A 23,214-nucleotide genomic window follows, 5' to 3' on the forward strand; every position below is an offset into this window, starting at 1 on the left:
AGTTTTAGAACTGAATGAAAGGTACAGAGATTTCCCATATACTCTCAGGAGCTCCACCCCCATCCTGATGCCCCTTGCTGGTTTTCTGTCCTGGGAATGAGGATGTCCTGTGCTGTTTGAACTTTGACCCCAGTCTCTTCGACTCAGAAGAATTGCTGGTCTGTTTGGGTTCTTCCTCTCTATGCTTTAGCCTGGAAATCTGTCTCCTATAGAGGCTGGAGACTTCATAAGTTTCACGTCACTTGTTTTCATCTCTCCTCAGTCATTGTCCTGCGCTGCTTGTGTCCAGTGTCCAAAACAGTGGTTTGACACATTTTGTCTGGTTCCTTAGCTGTATATTGTAAGAGGGTGATTCCTGTAGCAGTTTTTTTTTTTTTTTTTAATGATGAATCATGGGGTCCAAGCTCTTGTCCTTGAGTGTCCACTTCCCTCTTCCTACGAGCCCAGTGCCTTGACTGGGGGCTAGAATCGGAGACAATGAGCCTCCCACTCCATTGGCTGGAATCATTCCGTATCAACCTTGAGAGACCACTAAATATTTAGTTGGAGCAATGGCTCCAAGGCCTTGGAATGTACTTCAACTCACTAAACACTTGTTGAGCAGCTTTTGTGTCAAGACACTTAGGCCAGAAGGGATTAAGACAAGGTCCTTGCCCTTCAAGATCCTTCAACCAAATATGGAGATTGGAAATATGAAAATGTATACAATGCAAAAATTAAGCAAGACTCGGATGGAGCACTTAAGTCAGAACCCCGTGGTGAGGCAGAGGAAAGGTTGTATTTGTTTGGGAAATCAGCTGCGTTTTCCAGAAGGATGTAGAATTTGAGATGGCCCCTGAGAGGTGGGTTAAATTTTGGAGACAAAGTTAGGGGAGAGATTATATGCCAGACATGAGGTCAGCCAGAACAGAGGCACGGATGAGAGGAAAACCAATGGAATGGTTGAGGAAGAGTCGGGCTTCCCACTTCTCTGAGGTGTAAAGTGTTCAGAGGGGCCTGGGAAAAACCCTGAGGGATGCACTGAAGTTTCAGAGGTAGATTTTTTTTTTAACATCTTTATTGGAGTATAATTGCTTTACAATGTTCCGTTAGTTTGTGCTGTATAACAAAGTGAATCAGCTATATGTATACATATATCCCCATATCCCCTCCCTCTTGCGTCTCCCTCCCACCCTCCCTATCCCACCCCTCTAGGTGGTCACAAAGCACCGAGCTGATCTCCCTGTGCTATGCGGCTGCTTCCCACTAGCTGTTTTACGTTTGGAAGTGTATATATGTCAGTGCTACTCTCTCTCTTCTTCCCAGCTTACCCTTCCCCCTCCCCGTGTCCTCAAGTCCGTTCTCTATGTCTGTGTCTTTATTCCTGTTCTGCCCCTAGGTTCTTCACAAGCATTTTTTTTTTTTTTAGATTCCATATATATGTGTTAGCATACGGTATTTGTTTTTCTCTTTCTGACTTACTTCACTCTGTATGACAGACTCGAGGTCCATCCACCTCACTACAAATAACTCAGTTTCATTTCCTTTCATGACTGAGTAATATTCCATTGTATATATGTGCCACATCTTCTTTATCCATTCATCTGTCAATGGACACTTAGGTTGCTTCCTTTTCCTGGCTGTTGTAAATGGAGCTGCAATGAACACTGTGGTACGTGACTGTTTTTGGATGATGGTTTTCTCAGGGTATATACCCTTTAAAAAAAACCCTGTATGTTCTGATATATTTAAGAAAAAGTATGAAGTAGTTATAGAAAGAAAACCCCCCAAACCCCAGGTTTTAAATATATATTTAAAAAATAATATATAAAATATATTTAAAATATTTATAAAAATATTTGCCGAGGCAGCAACCAATGAAAATGGACATTAGTAGAGGTTTAGAGCAGATCCCAAGGTCCCCGCCCTGGTCCTGGTGTTAACCCATCATGGGGAAGCAAGATGGAAAGGGCCAGAGGTACTGCCGGGAGAGAGACAAGCAAAGCCTAGGGAGGTTTAAGACCACAGCTCTTTTCCAAATGATCCAGAAGTATCCAGTACTTCAGGAACCGGTGTCTCTGTACTGATGTGCCTTGGCTTGAATATGTCCCCTGCATAGAGGCTTTTTAACAAATTTGAGGTCATACCATATATAACTTGGTGCCCTACTTCTTTCAGTTGAACGGTATATTGTGTGCATTTTTCCATGGTGGACGCTTTTTGGGTTCAGCCCTTTGCTTCCAAAAAGGATTTCAGGCAATTTCATTTTGAATCAGAGTGTTGAGGGGCACTTACCTCAGGCCACGGAAAATTCTTTGGAACGACCTGCTTCCTAATGGTGCGCCTACTCCCCTTTATAAGTCGCTGGTCATTGGACATGGTAAACAACTGTCAATAAATGAAGGGAGAGGTAGATACTAAGTGCAGTCAAAACACCAAGGGCGGGGAGAGACGCTAACTTATGTTTTAAAATTGCAGTTACTGGGGTAACTGAAAACAACAACATTAAAAAAAAAAAAAAAAGCCAGCACTGGCAGAGAAGCAATTCCCTGGAGGTCTGTCTCACTGTGTTTCATCTGTTCTACTCACAGAAGGGCAGTATTGTGCGGTTTTTCTGATTGAATTTTACATAGATCCTGGGAGGATTAAAGATAATGAACAACATATTTCCTGGCAATTAAGCGAAGTGGCTGGTCTAGGTAAAAACTCCCCTCTGCTCGTAAGAAATCCTTATCTTATTTGAATTCATATTTGAGTTTATTAGGTTAAGAACATTACTTATTCAGTCAGCTATAAAGTACTATTTTTATTGCTGTAAAACATGACCAAGACACAAAACTAAAATAATTCATTATTGTTCTTGCAAATCATTTCAGTTCTTCAATTTTTCATTGCATTTTCCCCCCTTTCTTCCTTTTTCAGTCATTCACTTAATTCACGTATTCATGGGTTTTACAAGTTTTTCAAGTTTTTGAGGGCAAGCATGTTAGTTATTCTGTACCATCAAATAATATTTTCATTTTAGAACACATCAAACCTTTATTTTTAAGAATTTTAAGTTTGAGAAAAGCATATTTTGCTATTATTAAAGAAAATGCTAAATTCCCTTTTAATACTAATAATTAGAGATTTATATTTTCACTAGAAGATTATAAAGTTTTAAAGTTTTCTACTACATTTAATGTGCTCTAGTCAAGTCTCTCTCCACTGTCTTTTTTCTTTTTTTTTCTTTTTTTTTTGGTAGAAACAATATGTAACTCAGCAATCTGTGCCTCACCTTTGAAATTCATGAACGCTTAGGAAAACAGATCCACTTCTGCCCTGAATGTTGATGCAGTACTGTTAAGAATGGAAGATTCCAGGGCTTCCCTGGTGGTGCAGTGGTTAAGTATCCTCCTGCCAATGCAGGGAACACGACACGGTTCGAGCCCTGGTCCGGGAAGATCCCACGTGCCGTGAAGCAACTAAGCCCGTGAGCCACAACTACTGAGCCCACATGCCACAACTACTGAAGCCCCGGCACTAGAGCCCGCGCTCTGCAACAAGACAAGCCACTGCAATGAGAAGCCCACGTACCGCAATGAAGAGTAGCCTCCGCTCGCCACACCTAGAGAAAGACTGTGCACAGCAACGAAGACCCAACACAGCCAAAAATAAATTAATTAATTTATTAAAAAAAAAAAGAATGGAAGATTCCAGAGGGAACTTCAGACTCCAGGGCACCAGGGTTTCTTTCTGAAGACCTGGGCCCTGTATCTGCTTGTGTGCAGGATTTCTCAGAGATGGGCTCATCCCAATTCCTGTCCAATGTGCATCTCACGAAAGTCAATATTTCAGCTTCCCTTTGTCTTGAATGTGTATAAAGGGCTTTCAAGTATTTATCCCTTTTATTGTGAGTGAGTACTGGCAGAGAAGAATGGCTTTCATCTTTGATCCTTTTGCAGAGAGCAAAAATGTAGAAGCACGGATAACTTATTTTAGACTTTACTAGGTCCTTTCTTTAGGTTATTTTATTAAAAACCCCAAATAGAAATGCAATGACAAAAAATAAAACTACACTATATTAGTGCCAAGGTCACGTTTCTTTGAACCCAGTAGTTTAATTTTGTTCTTAATGATGAGGTGTACATCAACTTAGCTTAGATGATAGAGTCTCCTTCTGATGTGAAGAGGTAATCAAATCAGAAGAGGGTAACTAAAACCGTGGAACTTGAAACTACGGATAAGGCGGGACTTCTGTACACTGTATTTTAACCTCATGAGACTATTATTATTGTTTTATACAATCCATTTTTGTTATTGTTATTTAGACAAAGTGCATTTAGATTTACCCATATTTTAACACTTTTTGTTATATGTTATTCCTTCTTCAGCAGAGTTCACACTCCCAAGTAGACTGTTTCCCCATTTCCTCAGAGTTTATTAGGTCAACAATTTGTGATAATGATATAGTTATTGACCGGAGATTTGAGTCCAGGAAGTGGGGTTTCAAGGAGATTAAACAGAACTTATCAACAGGTGGGCAAGACCTTCCCCTCCCTAAACGTCACCGCCGGGAAGCTGGGGGCTGGGACAGTCTCCCCCGGGGCGCATGCGCGCAGCCCTCGGGGGTGGGGTCTGCAGGCGGGGGCGGGGCTTGCAGGGGAAAGGGCGGGAGGTTTGAAACCCGGAGGCAGAGCGGTAGGCGGCCGGCCTGCTCCTGAGAGTCGGGCTCGCCCACTCCCGCCAGGATTCATCCGCTCCGGGATTTGCGGGCCGCAGAGCTCGAGGGGGCGGCGAGGCAACGGGGAGCACCCCCGGCGGGAATCGGAGATCCGGGGCCCCGGGCGGATATCGGAGGCCCGGGGTCCCCGCGCGTGACCTGACCCGCAGTGTAGACCTGCGGGGGATGCGAGTCCGGGCGAGAAGAGCCTGTCTTCACTTCTCGCGAGGGTGGGCCTTATTCCCCCACCGCGCCCTTCCATCGGCGGTTTAGAAAACGCGGAGCAGCGGATTTCCGCGCAGCAGGAGCTGAGCGGCGCGCGCCCGCGCTGCGCATGCTCAGTGCCGCCGCTCCGTCAGGCTCGCGCCTCCGCAGCGGCGAGCTCCCCGCCGCCCCTCATGGCGGCCCCCGACACCCTCGGGGGCCCCGTCCTGAAAGGTGAGCGGGTGGGGGTCGAGCCGGCTTAAGGACGGGTACCGGGGTCGGGAGGCCCTGGGACCGGGCTCGCGAGATGCGCGGGGCCCGCAACCCGGCCCTCCCGGAAGTCGGCCCGGGGGCTGGGGGCTGTCCCCGGCCTCGGCGCCGGGACCACCCGTGTGGGGTGGGGTGTGTCTCCGAGCCCAGTGCCGGGGTCGCCCCACTTGGGTTCGGTCCGGTGGGGCCGGCGGTGCGGACGCGCGGCGGGGTGGGAGACGTGGGTGGATTTGATTTTCAGCGTTTTCTGGGTTCTGGCGTCTTTGGCCAGGTGGGTTTGGGGGGAGGGGCAGTAGTGAGATGGGGGAAGAAAGGGTAGCGCCCCTCGCGTTCCTCTGTCGGTGTTGGCGTCTCGGCCGCTGAGTGAGCAATCACCGCCCCCAGGCACACCTGGAGAGCATCAGGGTCGGCGCGGCGCCCGTCAACTACGCTCCCTGCCCCTTGGATCCTGCCTGCTGCTCGTTTTTGTAGGGCCTCCCAGTGAAGAACGCTTTTTGCCGTTTTTACATGGCTGGGGGCGGGGGAACAGAAGACGGGAGGACAGATGAAAGTTATATCAAACCCAGACTGCCTTGTTCATAAAATTTTGTTGGAACACAGCTCTGCTTGCCCTTTAATGTGTTGTCTTTGGCTGCTTTTGTGGGACAGCCGTGAAGTTGAGTGGCTATAGGGCCCCCAGAGCCTCAGCTGTTTGCTCTCTGGTTCTTTACAGAAAACAGGCTCTTGCACTAGAAGTTAGGCTTTGGTTTGGGAAGACCATCCAGGTGAGAATGTAAACGGTGACGTGTGTATGAGTAAAGTTGTTTTCCCCTTGAAATTTTAAAAACTCTAATAGCACTAATAGTAATTTGAATAGGCTTTTAACAGAAGAAATGTAAAACTTACGTTTGAATGTAAATAGAACAAGAGAAAAATCTATCGAAATCCTTGGGCGAGGTATGCTGGAATATCAGATATATTTCACGCTAGTATCTGTTTATTTTCAGATGTTGTGGCGTATGTAGAAGTGTGGTCAGCCAGTGGAACAGAAAATTATTCAAAGACATTTACAAATCAACTTACGGACATGGGGGCAAAGGTAGGAACTTCATTTTACCAGGGCCGCATCTGACGGTCCTCTGAAACATACTGAGATCTACTTGCGTTTTCTTACTTTGAGAGTTTTGACTTAGAACACGAAGGACACAGAGGACAGTGGATGAATGGCAGGAGGAAGAAGAAAGCCATGGTATGAAGAATTGAGAACAGTTGGGCTTGTGCGTGACGGGAGAGGAGAGCTTGAGGATAAAAATATTGGTCCTGCCATTGGCTGCATGATGCTGTTGATGAAAGTGCGGGATACAGGAAAAGGAACTGTTCTTTAACGGAAACGATGTGGATTTGGGGTATACTGCAAGTATCTGATAGACATTTGGATGTACAGATCTGGAGCTTGAGACTTTCAGGGCTAGAGAGAATGGTTTAGGCGTCAAGGCCTTAAGGGTCAGGTGAAGCCACTGGTGTGGTGATGACCCAGGTGGTTAGCATGAAAAGTGCTGCAGGTGGAGCCTATTTAGTATTTCAAGGGCTGATGGTGGGAGTCATGGAACCAGGCGGAGAAGGATGCCAGGAGAATCCAGAAAACAAGCCTGGAAGTTGGAGGAGGGACGGGCTTCAAAGATGGAATTTTAAAACACTATAGAATCTTAAGAAAAGTTAAGATTGGAAAGTATTCTTCAGGCTTGAGAACTGTAAGGTCAGTGTTGGGAGTATCGCAGTTTTCAGGGAACTGGGTGAAGCGGGTGGAAATTAGCCCGGGAATCACGGAGACCCGAGGAATGGAGATGGTGAAGGCAGACGCTCTCTGAGTGAGTTCAGCTGTGAACAGAGTTTATTTGTGTGTGTGTGGATGTTGGGATATGGGGGAGGGTGGCTGATAGGCTGGCGAAGGGAGAGATTAATGTGGTAGCATTGAAGGCAGGGCAGGGATTAGGGTGAAGCAAGGGCATAAGGTAAACTGCAAGGCGGCATTCACCGTCAGGCAGAGCGTGTGTGCTCTCCCGAATTTCGTTTGACTCACCCTGGTCCCTGCCCTGACGAGACCAGATGTAAAGGTCAAGAGCAGATCAGGGTGGAGGACAGTCAGAATGCAGGGTGAGACTTGCTTGTGAACCTGAGAAGACACCTTTTTTCTGACACCGGAAGGTAGGAATCCTGGAGAGTTTCCACCTGATGATACCGACCGCAGACTTGGGCTACACGTGTTATTGTGGCTGAGAAAAAAAGCCACGGAACACGGGAATTGGCAAAATGGCTTTTGAGAGTAGTATTAAGGTCCTAGATCTCTTGAATCTTTTTTTTTTTTCGCCTTTATTTAGAAAATTTTCAAATAGAAAAATTGAAAGAATAGTGCAGTGAACATAGATACAGCAATTAACATCTTTACATACTTGCTTTGACTGTCTCTAAACAGTATATTTATATGTGTATTTTTTTCCTCAGCTATTTGAAAGTAGGTTGCAGGTAGCATAACTTGCCCCTAAGTATATTTCGTCTGCATCTTTAAGAACAAGGACACTTCTGTGTGATGGAAGACTTGTCACATCTGAGAAAACTATCAATGATTTCCTAGCATTTTTCTGCAGTAGTTGAATCAGTTTATCTTTCTGCCAGCATATAAAAGCTCCACTGCTGTGTCTGCTTGGTTAGGTCTGTCTTTACCTTCAGTCATCCTGGTGCATTTCTGGTGCCATAGCATGCTGGTTCCTGCACATCTTCACATATTTATTTTGAAAACCCTGTTCAAGTCTCCAGCTAATATTTCCATTGGGTTTTTCTTTTTCTTCTTGATTTGTAAGCATCCTCTATATTTTTCCGTTGACCCTTTTGTCAGCCATGTGAATTGCAGTATTTTCTGTCACTCTGTGGCTTGCCTTTTCACCTTCTTAACGGTGTCTTTTGATGATAATTGTAAAGTAGTTTATTCTCTGGTGAGCTTTTGTGTGTGTATCTTGTTTGAAAAAATCTGTTTCTCCACCGATGTTATGAGGATTTTTCTCCTCTGTTATTTTCCAGAAGCTGTATCATTTTGCCTTTCACATTTAGATTTAAATTTTTGCGTATGGTGTGAAGTAGCTTCATTTTTTCCCATGTGGGTGGTCATTCATCTCAACACTCCTGATTGAAAAGACTGTCCTTTAGCCGGGCTACACAGTAACACCTTTGTCATCAGTCAGGTAACCATGTTTTCTGTGTCCGTATAGTCTGTTCTCACGACAAACCACCCTGTCTTAGTTACTCTTTATAATAACTCTTAATAAGTCTTCTCCTTGTTCTTCAAGGTGTCTTGGCTATTCTTAGCCTTTTGCCTTTCCACATACATTTTAGAGTCAGTTTGTCAGTTTACAACATAAAGCTTTTTTTGGGATTTTGATTGGTATTGGATTGATAGCAACAGACTAGTACGGAGAGAACTGACCTTTTTATAAAATGGGATCTTCGAACCCATGAACATGCTGTGTGCCTTTGTTGATTTGGGTTTCTTTTTTTTCAGTAATGTTTTATAATTTCCTCCGGTTATTTTTGATGTTGTCATAAATGGTATCTTTTACATTCTTTTTTCTAACTGCCACTGTTATATAGAAATAGTTCATTTTTTCATAATCACCTTGTGTCCAGAAAACAGTAAGTTTTCTCCGTTTCTCACAAACTCATTTATGAATTCTGTGGCGTTTTGGGGATTTTAACAGTGTGCACAATTGAACCTTATGTGCACAGGACTGTTTTATTTCTGTCGTTTCTAATCCTAACACTTTTTATTTCTTTTTCTTGCCATACTGCACTGGCTGGGGCCAGTTGAATAGAATGGAGATACCAGGCATCCTCATCTGGATCCTCTTCTCAACGGAAAGCTTTTAGCATTTCCCATCATGCAGTTTTGTACCAACTTCCAGATCCTAATTTACTATGAATTTTCCTCATGAATAAACTTTTTAACTTTAATGTGTTTCTGGCATATATTGAGATGGTTGTGATTTTTCTCTTTTACTTTGTTAATGTAGTAAATAAATAATAATGATTGATTTTTGTTGTTAACCAACTTTGCAGTCCTCGAATAAACTCAAGTGGTAGGAATGTATTATCCTTTTTATACTTTGATACTGTTCGCTAATTATTTTGTTGCTTTTTTTTGCAAATGCAGTGTCACAGGAGTGACACTGGCTTGTACTTAAGAAACTGTGCAAATAGTATAACAATAATTTAACTTTTGTTTTCTGCATTTTGTCTGCAGGTTTCAAAAACTTTCAACAAACAAGTAACTCACGTTGTGTTCAAAGACGGGTACCAGAGCACCTGGGCCAAAGCACAGAAGAGAGGCGTGAAGCTCGTCTCAGTGCTCTGGGTTGAAAAGTAAGTCATTTCTTTTGTTTTTTTACCCTTAAGTTATCTAGTATTGGTAGAGTGTGGAGGTATTTTGCATGAATCACAGAACCAGATAAAGTTTGATTGCCATCTTTTCTCTGCGTCTCACTAGGGTCTTTTAACATCCTCAGTTTCCTGAGTCACAAGATGGGTGTGGTATAACTCCTGGCCTGCCCGGAGGCCCTGGGAACGGGGTGTGTGTGGTGTATTCAGGAAACAATAAGGAAGCAGATTGTGTTAGTCTGCTAGGGCAGCTGTAACAAAATACCACAGACTGCAGACTTAAACAGCAGAAATTAATTTCTCACAGTTCTGGAGGCTAGGAGTCCAAGATGAAGGTGTCCACAGGGTTGGTTTCTTATGAGGCCTCTCCCTGGCTTGCTGACGGCCATCTTAGTTCTGTGTCTTCACCTGGGCTGCGTGTTGCTTTGTCCTCATCTTCTCTTCTTATGAGGACGCGAGTCCCACTGGGTTAGGACCCACCCCAATGACTCATTTAACCCTCACTGTCTCTTTAAAGACTCCATTTCCAACTACAGTCACGTCTTATGGTACTGGGGGGTTAGGACTTCATGTGAACTTGAGGGACACAATTGAGCCCATACAGGAGTGGTCGAGAGGAAGCTTAGGAGGAGGTTGAGGTCAGAGGTAGTGGGGTTTCAGATGATATAAATCGAGTTCCCTGAAATCCAGATGTAAAGGAGTCATACTGCTGCTTTTCTAGAAAACTAGAGTGAATTTACATGAAAGCAGTGATGTAAAATATAAGGCTTAGACCTTGGCTGTTGATGTGTAAAACTGCTCTAAAAACATAAAGGCTATTAATTTAAATAACTTTAACAGTAAGGCATGGCCATTGATTCCATTTCTTTATCTTCTGTGGCCTGGGCAGTTTTGAAAACTCCAGCCTCACTCTCCACCCTTTTGTTTAAAATGAGATGTTCTTCGTTTTGGATGTGACCTGTGCCCCATGTTTAGACTCAGGTTATGGTTTCCCACCTTGAAGGCTCCATGAGTGAGGTGTGCCTACCCAGAGACCTGCAGTGTTCATCTGCATCTTAATTTTGGTCCCCTGGCAAGGTGTTTGCTGCTTTTCCCACTGTGTAATGACTGTTGTTTCCCTTGAGACTTATAAGCTACCTGTGGGAAGGCAGTTTAAGATCATGCAGACATTCTGCTCCCCCTACCCCCCAGGTGTAGCGTCGGTGATGATTCTTGCCTGAACCAACCTTAACTCTGAATCTTACAAGACGACTGTTTTCCAAGTTCAGCACTTCCTCCTGTTTCCCCCGGCTGTGCCCAGCTGTGTACTGTAGGAAAGAGCCTTCTCTTCTCCCACACTGATTGATTAACTGGTTAGTGTCCACTGCCGGGCTCCTATATTTTTCGGTGGCTTGTAGTTCATTACTGTCTGTTTGGTGCTCAGGTTGTTCAGACTTGGGTAGAGGGAGCGCCTTCAGCTGATGCGTGTGTCACTGGGACGTGTCCCATCTGACACCTTGCACCTGCTCTACCGCAGCCTTGGCGTCAGCCATTTCTCCAAAGGCCGTGATTCCTTTGAGTGGGGAACAGTATCAGAGACGGAGATGTGGCGCCGGTGGGCCCGCGGCCATGGGGTGTCACTGCTGCTTGGCCTTTTGGGCAAAGGCAGGAAATACATTTGTTCCTTTCTTCCCTTTTCCTTTCCTACTTTGGATTACTTGATCTGTTCGTTTTTATTTTTTTATTTTTTATTTTTTTTATTTTTTTTTTTCTTTTTGCGGTATGCGGGCCTCTCACTGTCGTGGCCTCTCCCGTTGCGGAGCACAGGCTCCGGATGCGCAGGCCCAGCGGCCATGGCTCACGGGCCCAGCCGCTCCGCGGCATATGGGATCCTCCCAGACCGGGGCACGAACCCGTATCCCCTGCATCGGCAGGCGGACTCTTAACCACTGTGCCACCAGGGAGGCCCCTTCTTTTTTTTAATTAAGATAAAGTCCACATACCATAAAACTCACCCTTTGAGTGTGTAGTTCAGTGGTTTCTAATATATTCTGTTCACAAAGATTTGTAGCAGTTACCACTGCCTAATTCTAGAACATTTGTGTCACTCCAGAATGCGCTCCAGAGCCATTAGCAGTCACTCCCCATTGTCCCCTTAGCCCCACCCCCTGGCAACCACTAATCTACGCTTTGTCTCTCTGACTTTGCTTATTCTGGACATTTCATGTAAATGTAATCGTACAATATGTGGCTTTTTATGATCAGCCTCTTTCACTTGGCATATGTTTTAGAGGTTCCTCCCTGTTGTAGCCTGTGTCAGTACTTTATTCCTTTGAGTGGATGAATTATAAGGATGTACCATGTTTTGCTTATCTTCAGCAGGTGGACCTTTGGGTTATTTGCACTTTTTAGCTATTAAGAGTAATGCTGCTATGAACATTTGTGTACAAGTTTTTGTGTGAATATATAGTTTCAATCCTCTTGGGTATATATGCACCTAGGAATGAAATTGATGAGTCTCATGGACACTACTTGTTTAGCCTTTTGAGGAACTGCCAAACTACTTTTTGGATTGGATGCATCATTTTACATTCCCACCAGTAATGTATGAGGGTCTTTATCCCTCTTTCATGTTTACAGGCATTGTCGTGAATGTGAAGTGGTATCTCACTGTAGTTTTGATTTGTATTTCCTTAATGAGCAGTGATGTTGAGCAGCTTCTCGTGGTTTAACTGGCTTTTTGTATATCTGGAGAAATGTCTATTCAAATACTTTGTCCATTTTTTTTTAAATTTGGTTATTTTTCTTGTTGAGTTGTAAGAGCTCTTTATCCTGGATGTAATACCCTTATCAGATATAATATTTACAAACATTTTCTCCCTTTCTGTGGGTTATTTTTTCACTTTCTTGTTGATATCCTTTGAAGCACAAAAGTTTAAAAATTTTTCTTAAGTCCATTGTATCTATTTTTTTCTTTTGTTGCTTGTGTTTTAAATGTCACATCTTAGAAATCATTGCCTAATTCCAGGATGTAAAGATGTACACCTATGCTTTTTCTAAGTTTTATAGTTTTATCCTTACATTTAGGTCTGCAGTTATATTTGAGTTAATTTTTGCACATGGTGTGAGGTAAGGCTTCACCTTCACTGTTTTGCATGTGGTTGTCCAGTTTTCCCAGCACTGTTTGTTGAATAGACTGTTCTCTCCTTATTCAATTGTCTTGGTACCCTTGTTGAAAATTAATTGACCATAGATACATGGGTTTATATTTGGATTCTCAATCCTGTTTCATTGATCTGTGTGTATCTTTATGCCAGCACCACAGTCTTGATTGCTGTAGCTTTACAGTAAGTTTTGAAGTTGGGAAGTGTGGCTCCTCCAATTTTGATTTTTCAAGATTGGTTGCCTCTCCCAATTCCCTTGCATTTCTGTATGAATTTTAGGATTAGCTTCAACTTCAGGGGGAAGAAAAGAGCAACTAATATTTGATAGAGACTGCATTGAGTCTTTAATTAGGTAGGTGTTGCCATCTTAACAGTACTTAATCTTGCAATCCATGGCCATTGGATGTGTTTTCATTTTTTTGGCTGTCTAATATCTTTCAGTGATGCCTTGTAGTTTTCAGGGTACAAACCTTACACCTCTTAGGTTAAATTTATTCATAATTTTTTTTCTTTTTGATGCTATTATAAATGTAATTGTTTCATTGTTTAGTTGTTAAAATATAGAAATATAACTGACTTTTGTATGTTGATCTTGTATTCTGCAAGTTTTCTGAACTTGTTTATTAGCTCAAAGTGTTTTTGTGATTTCCTTGGGATTTTCTGTATACAGTGTTGTGTAATCTGTATATAGAGGTAGTTTTACTTGTTCCTTTCCAATCTGGAAGCCTTATATTTCCTTTTCTTTTCTAATTGCCCTGACCATAATCTCCAGCATGATGGTGAATAGAAGTGGTGAGAGTAGCCATCCTTGTCTTGCTCCCAGTCTTCGGAGAAAAGCTTTCTGTATTTCTCTACAAAGTGTGATGTTAACTTTGGATTTTTTTTTTTTTTTAAAGATCCCCTTTGTCAGATTGAGGAAGTTTTCTTCTTTTCCTAGTTTTTTGTTTGTTTGTTTCGGTTTGTTTGTTTATCATTAAAGGATGTTGGATTTTGTCAAATTCTTTTTCAGTGATTATTGAAATATTCATGTTTTTTTAAAATTCATTCCATTAATGTGGTGTATTAGATTGATTTTTTTTTTTTTTTTTTTTTTTTGCGGTATGCGGGCCTCTCCCTGCTGTGGCCTCTCCCGTTGCGGAGCACAGGCTCCGGACACGCAGGTTCAGCGGCCATGGCTTATGGGCCCAGCCACTCCGCGGCATGTGGGATCTTCCCAGACCGGGGCACAAACCCGTGTCCCCTGCATCGGCAGGCGGACCCTCAACCACTGCGCCACCAGGGAAGCCCTAGATTGATTTTACATGGTGAACCAATCTTGTATTCCTTGGGTAAATCCTGCTTGGTTATGCTGTATACTTTTTTTTTTAATTGCTGGATCAATTTGCTAGTACTTTTATTTTTGCATCTGTATTCATAAGGGATATTGGTCAGTACTTGTGATGACTTTTTCTGGTTTTGGTGTCAGGCAGTATTGGCATCATAGAATGAGTTGGAATGTGTTCTTCTGTCTTTTGAAGTTTGTAAGAATTGATGTTAATTCTTCAAGCATTTGGTAGAACTTCAGTGAAGCCATCAGGGCCTGGGCTTGTTTTTGTGGGAAGGTTATTGATTACTAATTCAATCTCTTGTTATAGGTTTATTCACATTTTCTATTTCTTGAGTCAGTTTGAGTAGTTTGTCTTTCTAGGACGTGTTCACTTCATCTAGGTTGTCTAGTTTGTTGGCATGTACTCGTTTGTAGTATTCTGTAATAATCCTTTTTATTTTGATAAGGTCAGTAGTGACCTTAAAAAAAAACCAAAATCATTCTTGATTTTAGTAATCACTTCTTTTTGTCTTGATCAGTCTAAGCTAAAGGCTTGTCGATTTCATTGATTCTGTCAAAGAGCCAACTTCTGGTTTGTTGATGTTTCTCCATTGTTTTCCTGTACTTTTAAATTTTCCACTATAATTATTATTTCCTTCTTTCTGCTTGTTTTGGGTTCAGTTTGCTCTTATTTCTTTAGGTAGAACATTAGATTATTCATTTGAAATCTTTAGTCTTTTTTAATATGTGTTTATAGTTATAAATTTCCTTCTAAGCACTGCTCTAGCTGCATCTCTTGAAATTTGGTATATTATATTTTTGTTTTCAATTATTTCAAAGTATTTACCATTTTTTCTTGTGATTTCTTTTTTGACCCATTCGTTATTTTGTAGCTTCTTGTTTAATTTCTACATATTTGTGAGCATTCCAAAGTTCATTCTGTTTTTGGTGTCTAATTTCATTCTGTTATGGGTAGAGAACATATTTTATATTATTTCAGTTCTTTTTTTTTTTTTAAAGTAGTTGAGACTTGTTTTTATGCCCTAACATTTGATCTGGCCCAGAGAATGTTGTATGTGCACTTGATAAGAATGTGTATTCATTCTGTTGTTGTGGATGGAATGTTCCATATATAGATGTCTGTTAGATCTAGTTGGTTTATACTGTTTTCTAAGTTTCTTGTTTGTTTCTTGATCTGTTTAGTTCTATTTTTTAAAAAATATATTTATTTATTTATTTATTTTGGCTTCATCGGGTCTTCATTGCTGCACGCGGGCTTTCCCTAGTTGTGGCGAGCGGGGGGCTACTCTTCATTGTGGTGCACAGGCTTCTCATTGCGGTGGCTTCTCTTGTTGCGGAGCACGGGCTCTAGGTGCGTGGGCTTCAGTAGTTGTGGCTCGTGGGCTCTAGAGCGCAGGCTCAGTAGTTGTGACGCACGGGCTTAGTTGCTCCGCGCCTGTGGTATCTTCCCTGACCAGAGCTCAAGCCCGTGTCCCCTGCCTTGGCAGGCGGATTCTTAACCACTGTGCCACCAGGGAAGTCCTATTTCTATCCATTACTAATTGGGGTATTGAAGTCTCCAAGTGTTATTGTTAAATTGTTTATTTCTCCCTTCAATTCTGGCAGTCTAGCATTTCTTTTAATCAGATGACAGTAGATTTCCATGTTTTTCTCCATCTGAAAATGTCCTTATTCCATCATCATTTGTGAATAGTATTCTCAATGGATATAGAATTCCAGGGTGACAGGTTTTTTCCCCCCCCAACTGCTCAAAGGTGTTTTCCCAGAGTATCCTGTCCTCTGGCATCGCATGAGAAGCCTGTAGTCTTTCAAATAATTTCTGTGTTGTAAGTAATGTGTCCTTTATCTCTTTCGTCTTTCAAGTTTTTCTCCTTATCTTTGGTTTTCAGAAGTTTCAGTGTCGAAGTGTGGTGCTTTTTAACTTATTCTGTTAAGATTTTGCTGAGTTTTTTAATGTATGAGGTTATACATTTTTTTTCTAAAAGCATGATTAGTTTGGGCCGTTGTTTCTTCGAATCTCTTTCCTGCCTATTTTTCTGGTACTACTCTAGCTGCATATCAGGAATTGACCAAGTTTTTCTGTAAAGGGGCAGATAGTAAATATTTTAGGCTTTGTGGGCCGCATAGTCTTTATTCAGCTGCTCCCTGCCCTGGTGTGGAAAGAGCCCTGAAGAAGAACAAACAAATGGGTGTGGCTGTGTTGCAGTAAAACTTTATTATAAAACCTTGTGGTGGGCCGGGTGGCGTTCGGGCCATGGTTTGCCAGTCCCTCCTGTGTGATAAAGTTTTTGAAATTTTCCCACTTGTCCCTAATGTCCTGGTTTTTGTTTATTGTTTTTCAGTCATCTTTTTTCTCTCCAAGTTGATCTTTCTTCAATTTCATTGACTCTTTTTTCCATCAATTCCATTCTGTCATTAAGTCCATTAATTAAATGTATTTCAGATATTTTTCAGTTCTAACATTTCCACTTGGTTCTTTTTTGTGTTTATATGTTTTGTTTTTCAGCTGAGATTTCCTGTCTCTGCTTTCTCTTTCATTAAAAGTGTATCTTCCATTCCCTGGTGGAGGATAGTTATAGCCATTCCTTGTCTGGTCGTTTCAGCATCTTGAGGTTGGTGGCTATTGATTGTTTTTTCCTTGAGAATGTGTCACATTTTCCTGACTCTTCCGTAAAACAACTTTGGGTTGTATTTTGGGCATTGTAAATGTTATATAGACTCTGGTTTCTTTTCTGTTATGCCAAAGGGTATTGATTTTGTTTTAGCAAGCAGTTGAATTGTTTAGCTGTAAACTGTGGACTGTCATTTTACAACCTGTGCTGGGCATTGCTTGGATTTGTTCAGTTCAAGCCTTAGCTGCAGTCTTATTTGTTTGCCCCATGGACATGTAGATCAGGGGTCAGCCAGGGACTTGGACTTTATGCTCAGAATCTGAGGTTCCCCTTCTCTGGTTTTTTGCTTCCTGGATCCTTGCATCATTGCCTGGTGACCTTAGCTGCCCGGGCTCTTTATCCCCAGTTCCTTTGGCCAAGACAGCAGCTGCCTGTCACTACCCCTTCCGTAGAAATTGTCATGTTTTACTTCAGGGTAAAGCCCCAGAAACTGTGGTAAAGCCCCAGATTTTTTTTTTTTTTTTGCTTCCTTTCAAAATTTGCTTGTTTTTGTTTTTCCCTAGCCTCCAAAGCCTTCTGGTAGTTGGAGGGTTTTTTGGTATTTCCAGAATGTGTGGCTTATAGTTTATAGTGTATTTATTTGTGGGAGATTTGGTTTGTTAGGAATAAACACAGTGGAACGTAGTAGGTTCTTTTTGAAGCATCTGGTGCCAGTCTAATTTTTTTCTCCTTGTAAATTATTTCTGCTTGGGGGCTGTAAGGATTTGTTTTTTTTTCTTTTAAAGTTTAATGGTCTTTTCTTACTGTGTCTCTCATTGATCCAATTGATCATTCTAATTCTAGATTGGCCTTTTCAAGAGATTCAGGTCTTTATTTCTGAAATTTTTTCTTGGATGATTTAAGTATTACTGTGTTCCATTGCTTTGCTTTTCTTCATCAAGGGCTTAAATTATATGCATGTTGGTCCTCCTTTACCTGCTTTTTATTTCAACCATTTAGACTCTGCTTCCTTCTCCTTTTGCTTCACCCTGTTTTGGCCTCAGCTCCTTCATATGTGTCCCATTTCAGGGTCACCTTACCTGAAGTGCTCTCTCTGTCCTCCCATCTATAGTAGAGCCCCCTTTGTTACTCTCTTTTGTGCTGGTATAGCTTATTCGTTCATTTGTGTGTCTGTCTGCTACCAAATCATGCATTTTGGTCTTTCCATTATAGTGTAAACTGTACGCACAACCTCCGTGTTTGTCGTCTTCTGTAGTTGTGTTTCCACTAAGCACCTAACACATAGTAGGTGCTCAGGAAGTATTTGTCCCAACAACTGATGAACAGAGGAGATATCAGAGCTACTACAAGTAAAAGGTTGTATGGATACGTGGAAGTATTTGTCCCAACAATTGATGAACAGAGGAGATATCAGAGCTACAAGTAAAAGGTTGTATGGATACGTGGGTACAGAAAAATAGACCTTTACTGAAAGCTTGAAGTTAATGGAGAAGCTTGGGCAAACATGTAACCTGACAGCTGGGCACTACTGTCCTGAAGTGAGGCCTCCAGCCAGTCCTGACGTGGGACCTCTCACCAACAGTTTTTCTCCTGCTATCCTGTTCCTTTGCTGGTCTGTTCCCTAATTTCCTTCCTCTTTACCCCCTTTCTCATCTCTGCCACTGCTTAGCTCAAGGGGCTCATACAAACTACAAAATAACTGTAACTGTACCCGAAGGCAGTCTCTTAAGGCCTCTTTAAAAGTGAATTTAATCACATTTTTAATACAAATTCTTTTTTTTCTTGTTTATTATTATTGTTTGTTGTAACACAGATTTTAACTGTTACATACAATTAATTACTGATTTTTAGATTTCCTTCTGCTATCTTGAAAACAAACTTTCTTTTGAATTAAATGTATTTATATTTAAATGTGTGCTATTTTTAAAGTGAAAAATTCCTACTTAACCTACCTTATGCCTTATCTTCCAGCACTCCCCTCAGTTGGGGGAAACCTACCATTGAGAATTTGGAGTATATAGTTTCAGATTCTTTTTTACTGAGCATATAAAAAATGTGTAATCGTGCATGTATACACTCACATTTATATATATACATCCAAGTAAATAAGTAGGTTTGTTTTTTTCATGGAACGCACATATATGCTTTTTTAGTTAACAGTATAAGAGAGAATATTTTTCCATGTTTTTACGTAGAGATGTATCTTGTTTTTTAAAACATATATTGGTCTTTTGTAATAGATACCCAGTAATTTATGTAACCTATCTCCTATTAATGAGTATGAAGTTTTCCATTTCTTTCTTCTTTTTCTTTCCAATCAGAAATAGAGCAACATTGAACCTTTGTGTACATTACTTTCTTGCAGAGGTATAAGTCTTTCCATAGGTTTAAATTCCAAAAATGGACTTTTGGGTTCAGAGGGCTTACATAGTTAAGCTTTTGATAGATGCTATCAAGTTACATTCTGGAAAGAATGTGCCAAATTCCGTTCTTTCTAGCAGTGTGAGTTATCAGACTTTAATTTTTCCTACTTTGTAGGTGAAATGATAGTGTTGATTTCATTTGCATTGCCTTGATTTTTAGTGAGCTTGAACTTCCTTTGACAGAACTTGGAGGTAACAGCCAAGCTAACCTTTATTTTTTGTGTCATGTATCCGTTCTTTCGTTAGCTGCCTGTGCAGACCATTGCTTGTGTTTTCCACTGAGGATGTGAACTTTGATGAAATACATAAGGTCACTAGGTGTCACTAGAGTCCCGTTTTGTTGGGTTATTTCTGGTGTGTTCTTTCTAAGAGCAGACAACTGTAACTGCAGTTGATAAAATTCTGATGTTTCCTTTGGACACACATTTCCATATTGAAGGAAGAAGAAACAAAGGTGAAAGGAATGAAGGTAAGCTTGACCATCACTTCTAAGTCCAGTTGGAGGAGGTTGTTGAAGTTACATGTTTTAAACAGTCACAGACAAGCAGATAACTGGGGACACAGTTCTCAGGCGACATCCCTGCGTGTTTGAGAGTCCACCCCTCACACCTGCCTTTAGTGCTTCCTACACACAAGCATGTTTCCTTGCACAACCACAATGCGGCCATCCACGCTGATCTCACCGGCTGTTCCAGTCACACACCTGACAGCCGTTGACTCCACCCCAGAAACCCTCGTTGTGTCTGGTTGTTGCATCTCCCCATCTTTCTCCCCCTGGAGCCCTTCCTTGGCCTGTCTTCGGCTTTCTTGCCTTTGATGCTGTTGAAGGCTACGCATGGGACTGAGTCGGGAGTGTCTGGTGTTTCCTGGTGAGATGATCCAGGTTCTGCGTCTTGCAGGGATGACCTGGGACTGGTGATGGCCGGTTCCTCTCTGTGATGGTGGCGCCTTCCAGGCCGCTCCACGGGGGTGAATAGGCCCCCTTGGCAACTAGTCAGCGTGGCTTTTGACGGAGGGACTTTCACACTCTGTAAATAACTCTCCCTCATCACACTGTGTGTGTCTGTACTTCATCCAGTGGGTTATAATCCATTACTATCATTGTTCCTTTTAAGGTTTGAATTGTCCTCCATTGGCCAGTGGTAGCCCGCTCAAGTTGACTTTTGTCATTGTCATTATTTTATCATTTCTCCATCATTCCCTGAACACTTCTTTTCTCTTCTGGCACAATTTAGTCCAGGCTCAGCTTGTACTTCCTCTTTCCCAGCCCTGCATGCAGCCTTTTCTCCAAGGAGCCCTGGTTCCTTTTAGTGGAAAAATAGTACGTGAGTCCAAAATCTGGGTGGTAGGCATGCTCATTGCCAAGCAGTGCTGGTCCCACGCCTTCTTGTGGGCAGAGTTGGTGATACGTACCTGTATCTGTGCCCCGCATTTGTTTCTGCAGCCATCCGTGGGTAGCGAGTCAGTGAGTTCCCACGGGTACCTGCGATTCCAGCCCAGAGATGCCTTTCCTGCCAGCTCATGACATGGCACTGCGAAGCGGTTTTGATGTTTGACACGTGCGGGGAAAGGCTACTTGAGCACCAGACACTTGCTCTGCTGTCCTGGGTGCCCCTTGGTCTGCGCAGCATTTGATGCAGCACTTGGGAGGCGCAGAAGGCAGTCATTCCCACCTCACTCTACAGGGGTCTGAACTTCAGTCCTGGCCAGGATACTTTGGTTTAAAGCCTTATTTCACTGTTGACAGAAGTATTTGTTGTAGACCAAGGCATGTGTACTGGGATTTGACAGATTAAGGCGGGTCATCACACCAGTCACATAAATTGTCCCTACTTTGGGCCAGGGGTTTTTATTTCCCCAGAATGTTCTCTGATACGGTTCAGGATGGAGGTGGTCAGCCTTTTACCGGCAAATCCAAAGGCCCCAGGGTGGGCGTCCGGGGGCTCCTGGCGGAGGGGCCGCAGGGGTCAGCGTGGCCTGGGCAGTCAGGGCTGCGGGTGGAGAGCAGTGGGCCTTCGGGAACCGAGGCCTCAAGTCAGTCCTCACGAGGAACCTAGCTGGGGTGGGGCTGGGAAAGTTTCTTGCCGCAGGCTCTCCCCATCCGTCTGGTTCCTGTTCGTTAGTGTCTCCCCGGCATGCACACGCTCTCGTTCGAAGATCGGTGAGCAGCGGTGGGCATAGTGACGTGCCCCCACCAGGGAGAGGAACGGGACCTGGCCGGGCGGGTGCAGCGGGCCGGGCGGGCGCAGCGGGGCGGGCTGGGCCGGGCCGGGGGCCGAGCTGCGCAGGCGCCCGAGGGGCGCGCACCCGGACCCTTCGCTAGCTCCTGACCCCCGCCGGCGCTCCTCCGTGCTGTGCTCCAGCGTTTCCCCTCCAGTGCCCCTCCCTCAAATCCAGGTCTTAAACTTCTTTTCTCCCCTTACGGCCTTGTCAAATCCTGCCTCTCCTCTGATCGCTTTCCAGCAAGCAGCCTGGAGCGCGGATCCAGGCCGCGGGCTGTGGCGCCCACCGGGCCGGCTGCTCCCCGCGTGCGCCCTCGGCGGTCGGTGCTCTGCCCGCAGCGCTGCCCCCCGAACTTCTGTGACCCCTCGCCTTCTCCCCTGCGCCGCTGGTAGGGGTGGGGACGAGACCTGAACCCTCGCGCCCCCTCAAAGTTGCCATCCCGTAGTCCCGGTGTTTCGTCTCCCCTTAGCGCCCTGCCCTTCTGCTGGGCATTAAGACGCTTGTGCTGAATGACTTACTGACCGGGCTTGGGGTGGCCGGTCCTGAGGGTGGGATGGGCGTTGGGGTCCCGAGCAGGCAGGGTGGGCAGTGCTGCAGGTCCCACCGCTCAGCCTCGGATCCCAGGCAGGACTTCCCAGGGCAGGGCCCGCGTGCTGGGCTGAGCCCAGGGCTCTGAGAGTGGCAGCCAGAAAACAGAGGTGGAAGCCTCGTCCTGCTCTTAGGGGCATCTCTTGAAACTGTTCTCTTCTTAACCACTAGATGGGGGGATGATGTCATCACTGTACATTTCTGAAGAAAAGCAGAAATGCAGCTGGTGAGCTTCTTCTGTTTATTCAGTAGATTTTGATTGAGCGCCTGATAAACGTGGTTTTGAGGTAGGGGTTTCAGTACTTTCCTCCGCGTGTGGGCGCACGTTATGTTTGTATCGTGGAAGGACCGATGTTCAACCAAGTGGGTGCAGGGAGTGTGTCCACGCCAGGCTCCATCCTACCCCATGGGGGGCGGGTGGTCGGGAGTCCAGGGTCAGGCGCACCTCCAGCCTGATGGGGCGAGCCTTTCCAGGTTACTGACTAGTAGGAGACTGGTGGTTTTGTAAACTCGAGCAGACGGTCTTGCGTGAGCCTCAGTTTCCTCGGTCGTTCAGTGGGGGGAAAGGTACTGCTTCCCCACCAGGTTGGAGTGAGGCTTCGCAGGAGCTGACTGAGCCTCATGACGCTGCCGGTTATAACTTTCCCGTCGTCTTGGTGATGATGGGATGATCCCAGGTCTTCCCGTGCGAGTCTTCTATCCGGGTGCTTCCGGCCACCACTTTTTGGCTACTTTGTTGCTTATAACAGTGGGAAATGGGTGACATTTCTCCGGAGCGGGATGAGCTGGTAAACACTGCTTGAGGCAGAAATTGGTAAAATCAAAGGTTTTTTTATTTTTTTGTGGTACGTGGGCCTCTCACTGTTGTGGCCTCTTCCGTTGCGGAGCACAGGCCCCTGACGCGCAGGCTCAGCGGCCATGGCTCACGGGCCCAGCCGCTCCGCGGCACGTGGGATCTTCCCGGACCGGGGCACGAACCCGTGTCCCCTGCATCGGCAGGTGGACTCTCAACCACTGCGCCACTAGAGAAGCCCTCAAAGGGTTTTTTTTTTTTAAAAGACGCCTCCTTAAGAAACCTCACTCTCCTGATCTTCTCAATCCTTGCTGCCTGTTTCTCATCTCTTTTCATTAGACCCATAATTCTGCCCAGCTCTTAACTGTAGGCTTCGGTGATTAGTTGGTTTTTTAAAAATCCACTTTTTAAAAATGATTTTCAGAAGATGAAATATTTCCATTTTAAGTATATAGTTCACTGAACTTTGACGAAGGTACATACCCATGCTACCACCATCACAGTCAAAACACAGAGCATTTTCATCACCCCAGGGGTTCCTTTGTG

The 23,214-nt window shown here is 43.9% G+C and overlaps 1 protein-coding gene across 3 annotated transcripts in view; it reads left to right on the forward strand.

Annotated features, from left to right (window-relative positions):
- Positions 1–4,938: 4,938 nt before the first annotated feature.
- MCPH1 (microcephalin 1) overlaps positions 4,939–23,214 on the forward strand; it is a 228,000-nt gene continuing 209,724 nt past the window's right edge. For all 3 annotated transcript variants that reach the window (XR_009530785.1, XR_009530786.1, XM_060085918.1), the window contains exons 1-3: positions 4,939–5,119; positions 6,142–6,233; positions 9,426–9,544. Coding sequence is in view for 1 of the 3 variants with exons in the window: in XM_060085918.1 (XP_059941901.1) it covers positions 5,080–5,119; positions 6,142–6,233; positions 9,426–9,544 (251 nt within the window). In the remaining 2 variants the exon portion in view is untranslated. The remainder of the gene's footprint in view (positions 5,120–6,141; positions 6,234–9,425; positions 9,545–23,214) is intronic.

Source organism: Mesoplodon densirostris, chromosome 20, assembly GCF_025265405.1.
Source record: "Mesoplodon densirostris isolate mMesDen1 chromosome 20, mMesDen1 primary haplotype, whole genome shotgun sequence".
Classification (NCBI taxonomy): domain Eukaryota; kingdom Metazoa; phylum Chordata; class Mammalia; order Artiodactyla; family Ziphiidae; genus Mesoplodon; species Mesoplodon densirostris.